Here is a 17730-nt window from a genome sequence, read left to right as displayed (position 1 = left end):
ATCTTCTGTCCCAGCCTGTATGAAGCAGCCCTCTCTGGCTCACTCAGTGCGCGTGCACGTCTGGAGCGCGAGCTTGGGACGCTTGAGTGTTCGGACCGAGACCGCAGCTCTGCAGAGGAGCAGTGTCGGTGCCAGTGTCGGTGTCAGTGCCAGTGTCAGTGCCAGTGTCGGTGTCGGTGTCAGTGCCAGTGTCGGTGTCGGTGTGCGGTCAGTTTTCCTCTCAAAATCCGAACTAATGGCCACTCGCAAACGCAATGGGATACCCCTGAGCTCAGTAAGTACCCCGTACACTTTTCCTTTACTGCGTGTGTCATATTTGACCTCGTGCTGGCTCTTTTTCCCGCGTAAATAACGTCAGTTATACAGTATAAGGTCTGTATGGTGTTTCCACAGTTTGAGGATAGGCTAAACGCACCTGGCTAGATAACTGTCAAGCGAATGGAAAAGTAAATGTACTCCGCCCTTTCAGTTCAGTGAAGAATTTGTTAAAACCTGTTTATTTAACCGTAGGGTTAACTTTTCTTCATCAGCTGTGTGGTTTGCCAACCTTCAGTCTTAAATTACAGTCAGTGCTACAGAGCCCCCAAAGAATAAAGGAGCAAAAAATAATACTGAGAGACTCAAAATTTCCCTTCATTTAATAAATGATTCCCTCGATTTAAAAATCCGTTCTCCTGAATAACTGAGTAAAGGATTTATTACATCAGGAGAACAGTTTATTAAACTGAGGGAACGATTTATTAAATGAAGAGAATGATTTATTAAATTAAGAGAATGATTTATTTAATGAAGAGAATGATTTATTAAATGAAGAGAACGATTTATTTAATGAAGAGAATGATTTATTTAATTGAAAGAACAGATTGTCAATTAAAGAAAATTATTTATTAAACAGAGAACGATTTATAAAAAATGAGACAATAGGGAATCAATTATGTATTAAGAGAACAGATTTGTTAAATCAAGGGAACACTTTTCAAACTGAGGGAACGATTTATTAAACTGAAAGAATAATGTATTAAACTGGTAACAGATCAGTAAACTGAGGGAAAGATTTATTAAACTAAAAGAATAATGTATTAAACTGGTAACAGATCGTTAAACTGAGGGAACGATTTATTAAACTGAAAGAATAATGTATTAAACTATGGTAACAGATCTTTAAACTGAGGGAACGGATTGAATACCGAAGGAAAGAATTATTAAATCGAAGGAACATATTTTTTAAATGGAACAATTAATTAAGCTAAGGGAATAATTCATTAAATTGAGGTAAGAGATTGCTGAATTAAAAGAATGTATTAAATTAAGAGAATAATTAATTAAATACAGGGAATGTTTTAAGTCTAAATATTATTTATCTTCCTTGATACTTTATGGGCTCTGGAAATTACTTTATTTGTCCATTTCTAAAATAATGTTTCATGGATTTGCTTTCTAAAGTTGTACCTCTATTTGTATTATAAATTTGTCAAATCCAAACTGTGTCATTTGAATGATGTGATATTGATGACTGGGTTAATTCGATGTGTCAAATATCATCCAGGAGAAACATGAATAAGCACATTTGTCTTTTGTCCCTAAACTCTCCTCCTGCAGCTCAATCCTAAATTTCTTCACACTAATTCCACCAGCCACACCTGGCCCTTCAGCGCCATTGCTGAGCTAATAGGTGAGTTGATTAATCCCTCTTTCATCACCTCTGATATTACGGCTATTACAATTGGCAGTAGCCATGGAGTGCCAACTAAATAAAGACAGAATGGAAATTATAAATCAAGTATTGCTTTCTTTTTTATTAAAGAACTTCAGCTGTTCCAGTACACCCGTTTCCTTTTTCGACACGTGTTTCCTCTAAATTTCTGTGTCTTTGCTGATTTACACATGGACTGCAGACAATGCTTACGACCCAGATGTCTGTGCCAAGCAGTTCTGGATAGACTGGACGCACATCAAAGGGCTGGACTGCCTCTCATTCATGGATAATGGAGCAGGCATGAACAGAGCCAGACTGCATAAGATGCTAAGGTAGTGCCAAATGTGACGTACACTCATTTGTCAATTTATGATCTCACTACTGTCATAACAGTAGTAGGCTGATGGGAATGTGATGTACAATGCTGCCCGTTACTCTCTTAAAAGTAAAGTTGCCCTGCAACACCTACAACAACTGTTTTTCTATAAAGTTTAAAGAATCCCGGCACAAAGGAAAGGTTTTCTACCGCTGTTCAGCGAAGAATAAACTGAGGAGACAAAGCTTTCAGAGTGAGCAGTTCTCTTTTATTTCTCAGCAGGGAAGTCACACACTACAGGAGGAAGTTCTGTATAAGCAGAGATGATTAATATGTTTGGATTATTGAGTTTGATCTCAAGTTAATTTAGTTCCTCCCTTAGTTCTTGGCTACACATCTTTTTTGTATGTGCTATGCACATATCTCTTCCTGGTCTAGTCAAGTTTGCAGAAGGATTGCTCCTGCTCTTGGTGCAGCCAGTTCCAGTCATTTCATTTTTTTATTTCATTTAATTGTTTATGTGACAGTAAAAAGAGACAACTGTAGTTAGGACATTTCTGTTAGAGAGAGAATTAATAATAATATACAGACATTAAAGTGTTTCACTTTTATCACTTTTATAATATAGAAGTGCGTCAAATAAAAGTTATCTTACACCAGTTACCCAAACCGTACAAATAGACCAAAAGCCCATGTAAGAATCTTTCATTTTTAAGAGTAACTTGTAATATTTGGACACCTGATTTCCAAAAGGCATAAAGGTAAGGACTAAAGGCATAAAGACATTAATATGACATATATTTTGAGCAGGATTACTTTTTATTTCAATATTTTACAGTTACAAGATAATAAAATAAGGAAAATAAGGGCCTAAAGCAAAAGTTAAAAAAAAGGGCAGCGTACATGGTCAGTTCTTCATAACAACGCTTTTGGCAAGGGATATTCACCCTCATTCATTCTTGCAAAAGGCTTCTAGTTCTGTGAAATGTTTAGGTCTGGGGACTGTGAGGTAATGGGCAAAACCTTTAGCTTGTGCCTTATAAAGTTGTCCATTGATTCTGTTGATTCTGAGGTGTCTGTAGCATCATTACACTGCTGTAAGCTTAGAAAATGTGAAAAGCTTCAAAAAGCTTTGCAATTTGCATCATCTGGCCTTTCCTACCAATTGCTGTGAATAAGACATAGCCCAAACAAGCTAACAGAGGCCTGAGATCTTGGAAATTTGGAAAGTTATATGAATTATCTTGGGGCGTCCAAACTTTTGGATGGTGCTCCTTTCCTTTTTTTATTCTTTTTTATTTTATTTAACATCTTGCTTAAGATGTTGAAAAGAATGTTTCATCTTTAACTTTATTTTTTCAGGAGATCGGTTCATATACTAATCACTTAACTATTTACAGAACCAGAGATTTTTTTACCAGGGGTCCTTAAATGTTTGCACGGCATTGTAATTTAAGCAAAATAAAGAAAAAAAATGATGTTTGAAATGCCTTTTCTAAAATGAATCAATGTCACATGTGTTTAATGCTCTTTCAGCTTTGGCTACAGTAAAAAGAAAGCTGTGGGAGACCATGTTCCAGTGGGCATCTATGGCAATGGCTTTAAATCGGGCTCCATGCGTCTGGGGAGGGATGCCATCGTCTTCACTAAGACCAAAGACAGCATGAGTATCGGCCTGCTGTCCCAGTCTTACCTGCAGGCCATTAAAGCCCAACAGATCATGATCCCTATTCTCACCTTCAGACGGGATGAGCAAAACTTGTATCCTCACCACTAAGTTCAACAGGACTAATAACATCACTAATTTGGGAATGAAGGCAACACACTGTCGTCATAGAAGGTAGTACTAACGTTTGCTAGGCCCCAGTTTGAATAAGATAAGATAAGATAAGATAAGATAAGATAAGATAAGATAAGATTAGATTAGATAAGATAAGATAAGATAAGATAAGATAAGATAATATAAAATAAGATAATCCTTTATTAATGTCAGTGATGTTGTCCATAGACAGTCACGTAGACAGTATAGGTGGTCCTACTATCATTGACTATGATGTTGGTTAGTTCTGAATTTCTCATTACTGCTTCTGGGAATTCACAGCACTGTACATTTTAGAAATCTCTATAATCTATGATTAGGCATTCTGCTAATAAGCTGATGAGCTCAATCATATTTGTTAGATATGGAAAAGATCTAAATTCCTGTGGGTCTCCACTTCCAAAATTGGGAAACACTGCCTTAGTCATTCACATTTTAATGGAGAGCAGTGCTTAGTCATTTGCAGATGCCTGTATGTACACAGAATTGGGCAGTTAGTGTATCAGCTATTAGAAAGACTGGCTACGCAGTGGCTTTTTGGAGGTGGTGGAGGTGGAGAGTTCTAAGAATCAGATGAGGATTGGCAGCTACTGAGAAACGGTGTGTCTTTAATTTACACAAATTGGGGGTAAGACTTGGCTGCATCCCAGTTGTGTACCACAAACTAATACTATAAGGTATAGACTTTGTACTAATCTTAATATGGCGGGTTTGGCCAGTTAGTAAACAAAATATTAACATACTAACCAGTTTAGTACTAACAGGAAGTAATAAAGTATATCATTGTTATCCAACATTGTTTCTAATTACTGTTCCAGACGTGTGTAGCTCCTCCCTTTCCATTTGCATTGCACTGTGGAATAATAGTGTACATTATAACCACACTCAAAAACCGACTGGTCCTGAGTATGTATTTTGGATATTTGAGAATACTCAGCTTTGACAGTAGTATATTATACTACATGCTTCATATTCAAAAACTACTTTATATTACTAATTGTGTGCAATTGGGACACACCCCTAATTTTAGGTAGTTATTTACATTTAACTTTTCACAAAACTATGCCTTTATAGCATAGCAAGTTCTATTAGAACAAAGCTATTAGTGTTTCTTAAGCACTTGAGTAATAACAAATATTTGAATATACATTATTAATGGACATGGCCCTTGACTTTTGACCTCCCCAGAGCAGAAGATGCAGCCAGTTTGGATGCTATCCTTAGTCATTCCTTGTTCAGCACAGAGAAGGAGCTGTTTTCTGAGTTGCGTGCCATCGGCACTGCCGGACCCACTGGCACACGCATCATTATCTGGAACCTGCGCATGTGAGGCACATTTGGCAACTGGACAAATAGAATCAATTTGCATTCATTCAGCTTATGTTTTACACTCTCTCTTACAGGACAACAAGCGGCAAGACAGAATTTGACTTTGACGTGGATAAATATGACATTCAGATCCGAGCGAATGCCAGCGAGAACATTGCTGAGAGTTGGGCCATGATGCCGGAGAGTAGCTATTCACTAAGAGTAAGTGCATATTCCATTATTAGCTCCTATGTGTTATAAAGGAACAGCTTTAGTTCATATGATCGAATGTAAGGATTTAGATAGGATTTAGTGGCGCAAATAAGAAAAATACTTAAATTTGACTTTTGTGGCTGTGGGATATCAGTTAAATAATAAGGGTTTGGTACATGGAAGTGACAAACCGTAAACCTTAGACACTGTTGTGTCCTCTTTTAGAAGCAAAACCCAAGTAAGTAAAACAGAACTGTAAAACAAGCCAATTCCAAAAGTCCAAAACTGTTGTGTAATAGGCCAAGCGAGGCTAAAAGGCTAACACTAGCCAGTTGAGTGAAGCTAATCCATTATTGCTAATAATAAAGCTAACCTGTTATCTTTTTTTTTCAAGAGCCCACCATCAAAGGAAATTCAGCCTGTTTCAATCTGAAGTAAAAATAACAGGGTAACAGGGTGGTAAATAGGCTTGCTAAACAACTGTTTAAGGGTTCTGTATGGAACCAAAAATGGTTCTTCTATGGCATCATTCTAAGAACTATGTAGCACCTTTATTTTGAAGTGCATATGAATGTGACCCATCAAGTTAGAAGGTTTGCTTGTAGTGGGAATGTAGCCTTTTTTAAACTGGAAAGTGTTTTTTGAATTTTCCTCTGCAGGCATACTGTAGCATTCTGTACCTGAAGCCACGTATGCAGATTAACATTAGAGGACATCGAGTGAAAACCCAGCTCATCTACAAGAGTCTGGCTCATATCGCCAATGACCACTACAGACCTTCATTCTTAGTATCCTTTACAGTACAACATGTACTGTTCAAATTCTAGCTATTGAAGTAATTTGATAGAAATATATATATATATATATTTATATATATATATATATATATATATATATACATATATATATATATATATATATATATATATATATGAGGACACACACTCCCATAGTTCAGATATTGCTGGATTACTCTCTCACTCTGTTGAAATTCTTGACCAGGTTCACAGACCGAACGCATTCGTATCACGTTTGGGTTCAACACTAAAAGCAGGGAGCATTACGGCATCATGATGTACCACAAAAACAGACTCATAAAAGCTTATGAAAAAGTGAGCTGCCAACGCAAGGTAAACAAATTTATTGCATTTTTTTTTTCCTAATAATTTTTTCCAGACTATTTAACCAGTTTACTTGTATTCTCTTGCACTGATTTTGCCTCTTACTGGAACAGGCAGAGAGAAAGGGTGTTGGAGTCATTGGTGTGATTGAATGTAATTTCCTCCAACCAACGCACAACAAACAGGACTTTGATGACACAGATAAATACAGGTTGAACCTTAAGCCATTAAGTGTGGTTTTGACAGAGACAGATTACTCCTAGTCTTGGGCTAATTTAACTACTTATATCTGTCTCCAGTAAAAATCCTGTTTAGGCTAAGGCTTAGACTGAAACTGGGAAATGCGCCCTCAGACACAGGGCTATAAACTGTGAAGCCTGATGTTTATTACAGAGGTTTGTTTTTTGCAGGAAAACCATGCATAACCTCAGCATCAAGCTTGAGGAGTATAGTAACGAGATCCGATACAAACGCAAGAAAGAGGATCCAAAATGCACCGTTCCAATAGAAGATACGGCGTAAGTGTTGCACCACTATGTAAATATAGCCAAATGAATAAGGCTACTTCCCGTTCCTAAATACACCCATAATTCAACCAAACACACTTGTCAGAGTTTCCATTCCCTCAAGTTTCAATTTACCCCCCATTGATCTTTTAATTATTAAGAATATTCAGACATTGGAATTGGAATATAAATATTATTAAAATATTGTAAATAAATAAATAAAACATATAAATAAAATAAAAACACTCTTTAAAGGCACTTAAATATAACATGTTTTTACATCACAACTTCAAAAAAGTCTCAGCTCTCTCTATAAGAGGCCCTATGTTACCCATAGCCCTGTGTGATAAGATCATCGCCCCTAACCCTGGAAAATGGACCCTGGAGTGTTTATTGGTCAGTTTCAACATAGACGGTCCCGCATATCCACCAGTTACAGATGAGAGCGGACTCACTAATCCATCAGTTTCTCACCAGTTGAGTTTCTCAACACTCGTTCATAGACTCATAACTTCTGTACAATCTCACAATAAGATGCAATCAAAAGGGCTAAGTAAACACAATGGGCTACATCAAGGTCAGCAAAAATGATTGAGGTCATTTCCATATATTGCACAATAAGTCAATAACGTAATTATTGTGACTTGCCTAATTGTTACTACATGAAATATGTTTGATATACACAGAATATCATGAACACCCCTGGCCCACTAAATATGCAGCTTAATGGAACTAGTTGTCTGGTTTATTTTGTTCACGGATGGGAAAATCACTCCATAATAAGGACTTACAGTAGCTACAGACATTAGAGACCTGATGCAGCTGGTTTAGCTGCCATGTTTTCCAAAATTGGCAAAAAGGAAACAACATGATGCATCTGAATTTGGACTAATAAGGAACATGTCAAAATACCTATTAGGCTGTACAGAATGTAAGAAAACACTGTTGGCAAGGGCCCTGCGACAAGACAGCAGTTAGTAGTAGTAACATCTCTTTCCTTATCTCCTGATCTGCTTTTGGCTTATCCTAATGTGTCTCCTTCTTGTGTGTGAAGGAAAGTTCCAGATCAGGTCTGGGTGCAGTGCGACAGCTGCCTGAAGTGGAGAAGACTTCCAGATGGCTTTGACTGCAGCCGCCTGCCTGAGAAATGGTTCTGCAACATGAACCACGACCCGCAATTTAGGTGACACCCGTAAAACACTTTTACTCTTTGGCTTTGTGACAGGAAAAGGAGAGGTGGTGCATGGTTGTGTGGGATGGGGGAGAGTTCTTTGGATCAGTAGCTGTGTATTAGGCCAATACTCTCTGAGCTAGAGCAAATTAAGCAAGTTAACCTTACGAAGTTTAACCTGATCTCAGAGCTGAAAAGAAGAAAAGCACCTGGCTGGATTCCTGCTGTTACCCCCTGTTTTAAATTGGCATTGAAAGAGTCCTCAAGGGAGCTCAAGGACTTTTGAGCTGTGTTATGTTTCTATGTTATGGCTGGCTTTTGTTGCTGGCTAGTGTGTTGCATTCTTGTGAACTAGTGCATCTCTGCCTGGTGCTCATGGAGGCTTTGCACTGCTGCTTTAAATGAATGCTCCTAGCTGAAGGGGATCTTAGCCTACACTGGAGATGAAAGTGCTTTGGCTCCAGTGCAGTCAGAAAATCACTCAGAAGTGTGTGGTCACTTCTTGCACCAGCCTCTGTTATATTGTAGTGAAAAGTGAATTCCCTTCAGTTTTATATTCTGCAGCAATAAGTTGAGTTAGTTGCAACTTGTGGTTGATGTTTCATATGGAAAAAGAAACAGAAGCACTCTTTAATGTGCTGAAATATACATATGATACACATGGCCAGTCCATTACCTTGGTTGCATTGCTGACTTGCCTCTATTGCTTTAATAAATGGGCCCCTCTTACTGTTTTGAGTGCAATGCTTCTGTGGTAAGATCTCTGAACCAGGTCCTTCTTACACTTGGATGCCAATCAGGAGCTGCATGGTGGAAGAGGAACTTGATGATATAGATGAAGAGCAAAAATCATACCCCAAACCCTTCAAACGCCAGTAAGAGGCTTCTACGCTTACAGTCCCTTATTATTAATTTGATTATTTAATTTGTGATTATTATTCAGTATATTCTGACATTTTCACAGGAAAAGGAACAGTAAGAGTCTACAGGAGGAGAATGTGCCAGAGGCAAGTGATTCTTTTTTAGACATCACATCTAGAAAAAGGTCTAGGTCTAGGTCATTCCCTATTAATATATGGTACAGAAACACATTGCCTTACATCAATAATCAGTCAGTCGAATAAACCCTTTAGAAAGAGCCTAGACACTCTATGAGCCCCTGTAAACAACCCTATAATGTTGTTTGATAGTGTAACATTTTACTGTTTTTTATTTATTTATATTATTTCTATATTTTAATTGATGCTAATGTAAGGAAAAACATGTACCTGATGGTTGAAATCAATGTTGGCCCATTGAGCACATTGCTGACCAACTGCTGACCAACGTAAAGCTGCATAAACTTACTTTAGTAGACAAAATCCCCTATTTTTATTAAGAACACTTGCTACAAAGTTGAAATGATGTAAGTGGAGGTATTCTGTATGGGCATTATGTTAAATATTCATCCTATGTTTTACCTGTTTATCCCCAGGGATTAGCGACTTCAAGCCCAGTCTCTCCTCTGCCAGCCAGACAGCCAAAGAACAGCGTGTCCAGGCATATATATCCCTCTGGTTAGTCAACTAATAGTGGAAACTGCACATTCTGATGCTAGCCATTTTAAGCAATGCCACATTTGCACTGGGGAGGGCTGTATGCCATCCTGCTTGGAATCTAACTCACAGAATGTTCAGCAAAAAGGTCTGAATCAGCGAGGCAGAGCTGGCAGATTGAATGATGGCAGTATTTTTGGTGCATTTAAAAGTGGTTTTGTGATACTCGAGTCTAGTCTTGGTCTCAAGGCCACAAATGAACAGTTCTGATCTTGTCTCATTATCTCATTACTTTGACTCTGGCTCATGGTAAGGAGGATATTTACTTGAAACTGGACAAGTGCAAGACCTCCGTTATCATAGTTTTTTTTTGTTGTTGTGAGAGCACAGCTGTGTTAATTGAAGCACCAGAAGCAGCTGCTGTACCACATGCAGTGCCCTCCAGTCTGACTGACCCTTTAAACCAACTAAATTTATGTGCCACTTCACTTTAGAAGGTTATGACCAAACATTTGGTGTAAAAATGAAGCAGAAATCCTCATGTCCTCATAAAGTTACTCATGTCCTGTGTGGTGTTCAGTGAGCATGCAGTAAGGTAACCAGAGTTTAACCCCTTGAACTCTAAGTGAACTATTCAGTTATTAAAACTAACATGAAAACTATTTTGAGCCGTTTAGCTTACCACATCTTGTGGAGTCCCACAGGGTTCTATTTTGGGGTCAATGTAACTGATGTATATTCTAAAAGTAATGAAGTGAGGCTTACATGTAGAGTTAAAGGGGTTAAAGGGAGGCTTAAGTTAGCCCAAAGCTAGGATATAACAACTCTTTTTAATATTGCAGTGGTTGCAAATGTGTTGAACAATTAACTTTGCTATGGCCTTTATGTCAATGCATTGTAAAATTACATTTACATGTCTTAACATAAAGAATTTAAAATTAACTACCTGCTTTCTCACCTTGGATGTGGTCCTGGTCTCGATTTTGTCTTGACCTGATGGTCTCAACTACAGCACTACTTGGATGCAATTTGTCACAATGCTTCTTAGTTTCATGAACATTAGTGGCTTCATCTTGCATATGTTAGGCTGTCATTAATTGCAGTGGAGCCACTAATACAAGCCAATCTGAACTTGTATTTGTAACCACATTTGTAGCCGAATTTGTAGGTAAAATTCTAGGACCAGGGTGAGTGGGTTTTTATTCACTTGGATTAAAGCAATTACTTATATTTTTCTTCTTTAGAAAACATGCCATCTCTAGAGCACAGACCACAAATGCCCCTGATTAATCTCACTGCTCTCTCTGATCAACTAAAAAGGTGACCCTGTCATAATTAGGATTCATACATATTGCTAACATTTTGCACATCATATGGCTATATTTGTAGAGCATCAGTTTGGATTCTTCTTTTGTTCCTCCATATGCTAAAGGACAAAATGGAAACACTCCTCTACTGAAGAGACGTCCACATCGGGGGTCATCCAATCTTGGCCCCCTTTACCTCTTAATGAACCACCTGATGGGGGTGGCACTTCCATTCACTCACATTTCAGTCCTGTGATGAAGGAAGAGCAGAGAAAGTCTGAGGTAGTGGAAAACTTGAATTCAGATGAACAGATGAGCAACACAGAAAGCCGACTCGCAGAGATGTTCGAGCCCTACCAGGAGCCTGTTGAGGAGGACGAAGAAGAGTGGCATGACAGAGAGGAATCAGATACCACAGAAATTGATTTAACTTTGGAGGATTTACCACGGTCAGACTGTAAACAGGAAGGGGGAAAGGTGCATGATACTGAAGAGGAGCTGTGGAGGCAACAGCAGGACAAGCTGTTGGAGATGATGAGGGAGGCTGTGAAAGAGAGGGACACGTGCAGAGAGGAGCTGGAGGTGCTTCGTGGGCACTGTGCCACCCTGGAGGATGGGAGGAGTCAGCTTCAGAGCAGGGTACGATTGAAAAAGCACCTAATAACTTTCTCTGCACCTTAAATTAATAGTTTGGTCCCAAGTTTATCATAAAACAGTCACACTCAGAGGCTGACAAAGTGGTAAATACAAAGAGCAAACTCCTATGTTACTTACGTTACATATAATCAGCCTCTATCATGTGTACTTTACAGTGGCAAAATCTTTCTTTACAGTGAGCAAAGTTATTATTCCATCCAATGTATCTATTACCCAAATGCAAGGCACTGGTAACATCAAAGTTCCAATTGTACAAGTTCATGCAGACCCCTGGATTGCATAATATTGTTTTAATAGATGGTTTTAACTTAATATATATTTAGTTGTATGTCTGTTAAACTTTTGAACCCTAGATTTATAAGTCTGTTATTACCTCTGTCATTAATGTAGAAACTCTGATTAATGGCATCCCACAGGGTTCTATTGTAGGCTCTATAAAACTGATGCTAATTATGAGAGTAATGCAGTTATGAGGGTGAAGAACTGAAGTGTAGGCCTGTGTGCAGTTTCTACAGAGTTAAGGCCAGAGCACACCAACTGGATGAACACGAACAAGCACAAATGTTGGGTTGATGCGGCACGGCTGTTTGTGTTTGTTCGGAAATGTTTGGCCGAATTCGCCATGTTGAATTTGTGTTTGTTTGTGTTTAATGATGTTCGGGCAGTTGGCCATGACTTTGAACAGACACGCAACTGCATACCCACTGAAACTCAGCTCATGCTTTCCAGGTTACCATAGGGAACCGCTCACTTATTCCACTGTTTAGCATGTTTTTGTGCTAAGCAATGCCATTATCGATGGCTCGTTTTGGACGGAGAGGACTTACTTATTGCCAAAAAAAACAAAAAAGTACACTTAAACGCTGCCCTAGGGAGATGCAGTCCTGTTATTGTGATTTTACCAGCTTATTTGAGGTAAAGCTAACTTTTTTTTTTTAAATCTGGTGCTGCTGCTCCGGTGCAAAGCAGGTTTGTCTATATTTTCCAGTTTTTCTTTAGCTAAAATAGCTAAAGTACAAGTCTAAAATAGCTCAGTACAAGAGTTCAGTAAAAAAAAACTGTGGGTAAATCAACCTGTAAAGATGATGACGCAGACATGAAGGAACCCCTGGTAAAAAAAAAAAAAAAGAGAATTGCTCCCAGACCCCATGTAAATGTAATCTTGTCTGAATATGGTTTTATTCCTGATTTTTCTAATAATGAAGATCAGCTGTTTTGTTCGGTGGTGTTTGACCCGTGTGCCACAGATATTTATTTTTCAGAACATTCTAAAATTTACATTTACATTTAAGGCATTTATCTGACGCTCTTATCCAGCACAAGGTTACTCATATTACAGAGGTTGGCCATTGTAGTGTTAGGAGTCTTGCCCAAGGACTCTGGCACTACTAGCAGGTAGTGGTATTACCTGTTGCGCCACACCAACCACAGCTGCCAGCATTAGGACGTTTGGTTGGTGTGCTCTGGCCTATAAGGATAAATGACCGGATTGAATATAGCTACTTACTCAGCTACTAGTCATCTTTATGTGTTTTGGAAATCATGTCATTTTTACTTACTCAGCTGTTGAGAGTAACATATGTCAAGGGTTCCCAAACTGCAAATTGCAACCTACTGCATCTTCACTATGTTTATGTTTCTTATGAAGAGCAAATGCAACTGGGTCAATCCCAATTTATTAAGTGATTCATTTTACATTTTCTACATGTGTATCTCATGTTGATGTAACAATGTGTGTCATTATTAGCTAGAGAAGGTCGAGGAAGAGAAAGCCAGTCTCTCAACCCTGTGTGACCAACTGAAGTGTGAACTGGAGATGCTAAAAGTGAAGAAGGATGGTGAACAGATAGGAGACAGTGCTGTTAGACAAGAGAGGCGGAAGCTGAGGAAGTTGCGAGTCAGCCTGGGCCGCCTGCTGGTCTCCTTCATTCCTGCTCTCAACCTGGAGCAGCTGGACTTCAACAGTGACATCGTTGACAAGCTCCTTGAACAGGTCCTACAGGAAGTCAGCTCATTTCAACTCAAAGCAGCATAGCGTGATTTCTTTATGATCGCCAGATACCCATGGTGAATTTGGCTGGTGAGCATGAGCTCCATCGGTGTATGTAAGGCATTCAAGATGTGCTTTGCAAAAAGAATAAGCACAAACAGGAATGCAAATGTTTATACAGTGCTGCTGTAAAGGCTGCGAACCATTTACAAGTTTCTGTAAGTACACGTTTGGGTCTGCCAGGCCGGTCCAGCAGTTTTTCCTGAAACCCTGCTGGTCTGAAATGTTTTCAACTCCAATCTTCACATATTCTGGAGGACCCTGTTGACAGAAGACCTTCAACAGTTGAAGCAAATGCTTGGCTTTTGGAGGCTTTTTGAGTTTGGCTGGCTTGGTGGACTCCTGCTGATGAGTACCATCAGGCAAAAAGGTTGCAGCTTTGTCAGTTGTAGAAGTGAAATTCAGGCCATGGCAGGTGTTTATGGAGACCACAAGGAATTGGTGGCCTCAAGAAAGATCTGGAAAACACTCCGCCAACTCAGGAGGATAGACACTCAAAATTGGCTATTTTCTAATCCAGACCTTAACAATAGATAAGTTGTGGAAGGACCTAATGAGAGATGTTCATTCAAGGAAGCCAAGGACATCACTGAGTTAAAGCAGCAGTGGGCCAAAATTCCTCTCACCTGATGTGCTGGATGAATTGCCAGTTACCATAAACATTTGAATTAAGGTACTGCTGCATAAGGTGGTAACATCAGTGAGTGAAAGCAAAGGTTCACCTGCCTTCTCCAAGAAAGACATGTGATGTTGACAATTTTTAAAATCTAGTTTAAGGACATAAATGAAGATCTGATCACATTGTGGGTCAAGTTTATGCAGAAATGTAACTTTAAAGGGTTCACAGACTTTATAGCTGCACTGCGTGCCTCCACAAATTGGGCCTGTACAGTACATAGTAACCAAGGACACACACAGTGAACATGTACAAAATCCTCACATATATTTGTGGGATGTCTGATATGATGTCTTGTCTGTACTTCCCTTCTAGAAAAAGTTTGGATCACAATCCTACATTCCCTTTCCAACACTGTCCTTTCTTGCAGTGCCAAAGTTAGGGTCTGCTTCTGTGAACCAAGACTGTACTAGCTGTTTAGTCTAAGCCTCAAGTATAGACATTTTGTCAGATAAACTCATTGCCTGTCTGCACATCCAAGTAATTGCATTTAAATCCATGTATTATTATTTTAATAGTCTGTCGAGAAAACAAACATTTGTAGGCATTTATTATGTAAACCATAATGACTCTCTTGTAGCAGGATATAAGCACTGGATTCAAAAACATTAATTTATTCACAACATCACATTTGTACAAGTTATTAAGTTGTTTTCTTTAGCTTAGTTGATGGTTAATTACAGTATATTGTGTAGCACATTTGCTGACACATACCCATGGGTCTGTTTTTGCTGCAGCACTGCCATGACTAGTACCTGCCACTACATGCAAAAACAGCAGTCTGTGGTTGTCCACTTTGCATGTCAGTCAAACAGCCAAAACGAAACCCACCAGACTCTCTGGCAATAGCCAGGCGTCTGGTTTTACTACTATCTAATTAAACACATGACCTTAGTATCTGTTTCCCATTCTGTAACTATGCCATTTCAACTGGGGATGTGAGTCTACCAGCCTCCCTCAACTGACCTTGGTGGATCTCTACCAGAGATATTAATAGGTGGCAATGAGGAGACTGTGGTGGTGTACGTGACTCTCCCACTGTCCCTCCCTACACCAGTGAAGGACAATTGGCAGAGCCAGTACATTACAAAGGTCCAACGAAAGTTCTTGGATGTCAGTTGTTTAGCTATAGGTCAACTTTTCTGTGGCTAGAGGGTTGGTAGGAAATTGATTGCCTGTCTTGAATTTGGGGACATCTTTAATAAAGATGTTTGTAACACACAAAAAGTAATAAAAAAAAATACAAGCATAAAACAAAAACTCCAAGCACACATTTCTTTTATAGTGAGTGTCAGTTTTTGGCATTCTTTACTGAGTTTGTTTGAGTTTACAGTTTGAACATACAATTTTTAGTTTTGGTCAGATCCTCCAAACTGCAGGAGAGGCAGCAGAACTGCCATGTAAGAGAAATACATGATCTACATGTACCCAGGTCATTACTTATTCACAATATTATATAATCATTTGCCAATCAAATATATTAATCGTTTACCAATCATATTTAGAATCATTTAAACTTTCATGTAACTGCTTTTAATGTAGTATTAGTTTATTTGAATTGCATGCAATAGCCGAAGTTGTTTTGTCTTCCAGCAGGCCCAGAGGAACAAGCTGACACCTTACTCCATCTCCTTTATCATGTTTACGCCTGCATTCGTAGAGCTAAAGACAGATCCATCACACCCTGTTCCTTTCCTCCAACGCCCCATACACATACTCACTGGCCACATGGATAACACATCTTCACACACACACACACACTTCTAAAGGAAGGCCTGCAACACCCACCCTGACCAATACACCCCCATCCTCACACACACATTTCCAAGCACACTCACGACACCCGCCCTGATGAATACAACCCCCATCCTCACATATGTACATTCCACAACATACATCTTTTTCTCCAATAAATCCCTCCCTCCTCCCTTTCACACATCACAGATCTCCTGCGTACTCTTCCTGCTGGAGGGACTATCTCTTCATGGATAAGTTAATCGCTAGGAATTGTTTGTTACTGTTGTATTAGGTACCAAACATTCATGATGAAGGTTGCTGAGGAGACACTTATCTTTAGATGTCATGCTGACCCTCTAGCAGGGCGCTGACTGCCTGCCATGGTACGATGAGGTGATGCGACCACGGCCGTTAGGGTATAAAACCTCCAACAAAAGTGCACTGGGGGCGGAGTCTTTTGGGCAACCGCCTGATGGCTTAAGACCGAACACACTTTCTAAGTTGATAGCCAATACTGTCAGCTCAACTCTTCCTCATGGAAGTTCTGCTTTTTACTCTGGCTTAGGCCAGACAGACTCAGACAGACCTGATTTTAAACCTGATTTGTATCCTGTGATTCATCATTTTTTTGCATCATCAAAAACTTGTCTTGACCAGCATTTTTCCATCACTAAACTGGCAAAGCATATCTTCAGACTCAGACATTTGTTCACCAAAGACTCAAAAACCTTACAGCCATTTCAGATGGGCATGAAAAACTAAATGTAATATGGTCATAATCCCCTTCAATTATTCTGCCATATACACCTTCAGATTTCATAGTTGGATGAGAGTTTGTGCTTACTCCTTTTATGGTCTGTACCTATAACAGGTCAAGTTCATATGTTTACAACCTGTTAGTGATGGCGAGTTTTGTCCTATTCCGAGGCTGAAAATCTTTTTTTGGGTTCATGTCGAAAAACAGATTTTTGATTCTGCCACATAGTCTCCAAGTACATTTCTATTATTTGTGCTTTTGTCTGTTAATGTGATTTTAATATTGAAGGTGTATTTAAGCATTTCGGGTGGGCCAGTGATGAAATAGGGTGGGCTTAAGCTAAAGGACACATTTTCAGAACTACTCAACTTATACAGCGACCAGCTCTATTAAAGCCTAATATTGTCTAGCCCCCCCCCCCCTGACAACTGACAACTGGGAACACCCCACAAGATATGTCTGATGTTTTAGAGATGCTCTGATCCAGTCGTCTAGCCATCACAATTTGGCTCAAGTACTCACTTGCTGTCTAATATATCCCACCCCTTGACAGATACCACAATGAGATGCAATAATCAATGTCACTTCACCTGCACTTCACTTGGTACTAATGTTCTGGCTGATTGGTGTCATAATAGTTACTGACAATAGTTTGAATAGCTTTAAAAATGTCTTGATATTCCCATTGATACTTGATAATACCATCACCCTTTTGTTTTATTAAAAACATTTCTTTACATTTATTTAAAAAATGTATCTTCTATTTGGTAGATACAACCGCATTCTGATATAGTCATTTCTGAGTGAACAAACATGCAGAAATGTTTTTGATTGTTTTTTGTTACTTTGAAACATTATGTT

General features: G+C 39.0%; 1 protein-coding gene across 1 annotated transcript; it reads left to right on the top strand.

Moving 5' to 3' along the window:
- On the top strand, positions 1-15588 carry morc3b (MORC family CW-type zinc finger 3b). The gene is made up of 17 exons (XM_072656851.1): positions 1-274; positions 1600-1672; positions 1896-2028; positions 3549-3773; positions 5020-5157; positions 5235-5361; positions 6012-6140; positions 6363-6482; positions 6587-6684; positions 6884-6991; positions 8034-8162; positions 8951-9025; positions 9115-9157; positions 9625-9706; positions 10930-11005; positions 11118-11631; positions 13397-15588. Exons 1-17 carry the CDS (start codon positions 20-22, stop codon positions 13682-13684), a joined length of 2613 nt encoding a protein of 870 aa, XP_072512952.1. The 5' UTR covers positions 1-19; the 3' UTR covers positions 13685-15588.
- The last annotated feature ends 2142 nt before the right edge of the window (positions 15589-17730 follow it).

This window comes from Salminus brasiliensis, chromosome 15 (genome assembly GCF_030463535.1).
Source record: "Salminus brasiliensis chromosome 15, fSalBra1.hap2, whole genome shotgun sequence".
Taxonomy (NCBI): Eukaryota; Metazoa; Chordata; class Actinopteri; order Characiformes; family Bryconidae; genus Salminus; species Salminus brasiliensis.
Note: the sequence above shows the minus strand (reverse complement) of the source record. Positions and strands in the feature narration are given on the sequence as shown.